General features: G+C 48.8%; 1 protein-coding gene across 1 annotated transcript; it reads right to left on the bottom strand.

Annotated features, from left to right (window-relative positions):
• Window positions 1-418: 418 nt before the first annotated feature.
• CRNN (cornulin) lies at window positions 419-3,368 on the bottom strand (the record flags this gene model as incomplete). The annotated part of the gene is made up of 2 exons (XM_082685802.1): window positions 419-2,073; window positions 3,231-3,368. 2 exons carry the CDS (start codon window positions 3,366-3,368, stop codon window positions 583-585), a joined length of 1,629 nt encoding a protein of 542 aa, XP_082541928.1. The 3' UTR covers window positions 419-582.
• Between the last annotated feature and the right edge of the window lie 352 nt (window positions 3,369-3,720).

The raw sequence follows: 3,720 nt of genomic DNA, 5'->3' as shown, positions 1-3,720 counted from the left end.
GCATTGCAAAAAAGTCTTTTCTGGTTGAAAACTTTTATGATCCATCTCTGACAAGTATAGAAATATGATATCTGCTCTCTTCACATTTTTATAACTCTTGGAATCTTGTACAATATTTTCTCAACCAGATGCTCTTGTAGGGTAGGGGCCATGTCAAATTCATTATCACAACCCTGTATCCCTTAATCTATCATGTCAATAGTGATTGAAAGGGACACAGAACCCAGTTGCTCAGGAAGGTTTTATTGGTGCATTAGGATAGATGGGATAATAGACAGAAGGAAGAGATAAAAGTAGCTCTGAAACCCCCACAAACTGAGGAGAGTTTGGCATAAATGGGTGACTGGTTCTGTGTCTTCCTGTTCCTGAGGGTGTCTGCACAGCAGAGCAGCTCAGAGAGGAGTTTAGGATAGAAAATACCTTGCAGGAAAGTTTTCATTGAGAAAGATCTAAGAGAAAAACACCAGGATTAAGAACTAATGTCCAGAGTCATGCCAATTGGACTGGTCAGGGCAGGACAAACCAACCCCTCTGCAGTTGTCTTCTTCCAGTACTGAACACTGGAGTCCAGGGCTGGGATATTCATGGCTTATTGCTCTTGAAGTAGGAATATAGCCCCCTGGCTGTGAGGCCTCGCTTCCCTTCTGGCTGGGCTGCTTCCTGGCCCTGGGCTGAAGGCATGCCAGTGTGCAGGCTACCCTGCCCCTGCCTTGGGATCTCCATCTCCCTTGTGTGGTCATCCACCCACTCCTGGGTAACCACTGTGGGTTCTCTCTCTCTCTGCCCACCTGTCACACTGCATCTTGGGTGAGTGCTCCTCCAGTCCTGTCTGCCTGTCAGAGTGTTTGTCCCAGCCTGGGCCTGTCCTCCCAGCTTTTTCTCTCCTGCCTCATAGTGGCTCACTTGTGTCCATCTGTGACCACGGCCTGACTGCCTCTGGGTCTGTCCCTCATTTCTATCTCCTATGTCACTTGCATTGTGGCTCCTGTATTGCTCCATGGCCTGAGTGTGTGTCTGGGTTTCTGAGGCTGCCTGTGTCTGAATCTGTTCTCCTGTCACCACTTCACTTGTTTGGCACCTGTTTTGACCCTGGACCTTGGACCCTCTGGTCTGACCATGGGAGGACTCCTGTAGCTGTGTGTCAGGGCTTCCTATCTGATGGCTCCTGTCTAGTTCCATGGCCTGGGTGGCACCTCCCGGTGTCTGAACACATTCTCCTGTCAGTATCTGGCTTACCTGGCTCCTGTCTTCACCCTGGACCTCAGACCCTCTGCTCTGGTCGTGGGAGGACTCCTGTAGCTGTGTGTCAGGGCTTCCTATCTGATGGCTCCTGTCTGGCTCCATGGCCCGGGTGGTACCTCCTGGTGTCTGAACATGTTCTGTTAGTATCTGGCTTGTCTGGCTCCTATCTTGACCCTGGACCTCAGTCCCTCTGGTCTGGCCATGGGTGGACTCCTGTGACCGTGTGTCAGGACTTTCTATATGATGGCTCCTATCCTGCTCCACAGTTTGGTTTTCATCTGTCTGGGTGTGAGTTCCAGTTCTAGTCACTAATTCACTTGTCTTCTGTGCTCTGTCTTGTTCCCTGGTCTGTGACTGTCTCTCTGACTCCCTCTGTCTGATCTGGTGACTCTTGTCTCCTCCTACTCTCTGGGTCTGCTGCACATGTCTCCGAGCTTGTGTCTGCTGACTTTCTTTCTCTTGTCTCTGAGATTCAGACTGCCTATCCTGGCCAAGACCCTGAGCATGGTTCTGAGCCCCAACACCTGCCTGTCCCCTGGAGGCCAGAGTGCACTGTACACATTGGCTCCTCTCGCAAATCTGTCCTTCCCTAATCTGCTGCACCTCAGCTCTCTTGCTCTGTTCTTTCCTCAGCTCTTGTGAGGCCTCAGTGGGGAGGCTTCCAGACTCTTGAGATCCACAAGTCTCCTCAGGACTCTTACTCATTGTCTTGAAACAGGCTTGGGTGATTTTAAACACCAGGACCAGGAATTCGTTGAACTCCACAGTCCCTGTATCATCTTCATCCAGCAGGTGCAGGACTTCATCCACAGTGGCAGGATCATGGGGTTTCTGTGGAGAAGAGACCAAGTCAGCATCCCTCACCTGAGGAAGGTGTGGTTGGGCCAGTGCACTCAGCTTTCAGGCTTCCCAACCCTGAACTTGGGAGTCCATCTGTGCTGGCTCCATACCACTCACATAGCTACAGCAGCCCTAACATGAAACCATTTTCAGTGTGCCATCCTGCCCTTCTTTCAAGGGTAAAAAGTACATTTTTTTTTTTTGTATCATCTGTGCCTGCCATAATTCCTGGCCTCTAGGAGAACTGGATCAAGATTCAATGAAGAATGAATAAATGACTGAGCTCATAATGAGTCTTTGGGTTGTCCTCAGTCCCTGACCTCTGGCATTGAGCAGGATGCTCTCCAGCAAACCAAGCACCAGGAGAAACACAGCAGGAACATAGCCCAAAGAGAATTCTGTGAGATCCATGCTGAGGCTAAGGTGCTTTCTGAAGATGGGGTGGGTGGGGTCTGGTGGGACCACAAGTTGCCCTGAATATGCATCCTGTGTGTCTATACATTCCTGTCTCTAAGACCATCATCCTGGTTGCTTTAGATAAACCAAAGACAGGGAGGGACAGGGAAATGCCTCAAGGTCCTAGGTCTGCTTTGTCAGTGGTTGGAGAAGTGGGGAGGGGCTCTTAGAGTGTATCCCCAGCTGATAATAACCAACCTGTCCTTCAAAACTCAATTTCTGATGTGAACACTCAACTAATATTTTTGAGCTACTGCAAGATACTGAACTATGCTTCTAATGCATTCTTATTAATGGGTGATCAAATTTCTTTTTTTTTTTCAAATTTCTGATAGACATAGGAAGTAGTTACTATATCAGATTTAAGAAACACCAGAAAGCAGCAATTACTTTCATTTCTTGAATCTTCAAAGGCTCTGTTTCTTTCTGAGCTGTCCCCTGTGAGTCATTTCACCTTGTTTCCAAATTAGAATTAATTGAAATCAAGGTATTTTCTCTAAGGACCTGACCTGTGAACTGCTGTGACTGTCTCTTGCTCCCTTACCTTTCCTTTCTCAGCCTGCAGAGCTGCCAGGAGGCCCGGTGGGCCTGGATCCAGCGACTGCCGCCTAAGATTCCTGAGGCAAAGCATCTGCAGGCAAATCTGTTTCATCTCTCCTCTCCTGCCCTCCCCACCTGGCCCGGCATCATACCACAATGACATCAGCAAACTCATGTTCCAGGAGCCTTTTCAGCTCCCCCCGGGTAAGCACTGGGCAGTTGCCCTCAGTCCTGGCGTAGCACCCAAAGGCTTCGATGATCTCATTAATGTTTCGCAATAATTGAGGCATCTTTGGACTCAGGCTGGAGAAAGAAACAAAGCCCCCTCGGGGGCTCCAAAGTCAATGTTAGTGTTTCCTCCTGCTTCTTCCCAGTCTTTTCTCGCATATTCAGTTCTGCTTCCTGTCTCTCTCTCTCTCCCTTTTTATTATGTTATTTTAGTCACCATATAGTACATCATTAATTTTTGATGTAGTGTTCCATGATTCATTGTTTACATATAACACCCAGTGCTCCATGCAATCTGTGTCCTCCTTAATACCCATCACCAGGATCACCCATCTCCCCACCCCCGCCCCCCACCTGCTCCTTCCCCTCTAAAACCCTGAGTTTGTCTTTTGGAGTCCATAGTCTTCGGTGGTT

The sequence above is a fragment of the Mustela nivalis genome, assembly GCF_964662115.1.
Source record: "Mustela nivalis genome assembly, chromosome: 10".
Lineage (NCBI taxonomy): Eukaryota > Metazoa > Chordata > Mammalia > Carnivora > Mustelidae > Mustela > Mustela nivalis.
This window is presented reverse-complemented; position numbering and strand designations above follow the sequence as displayed.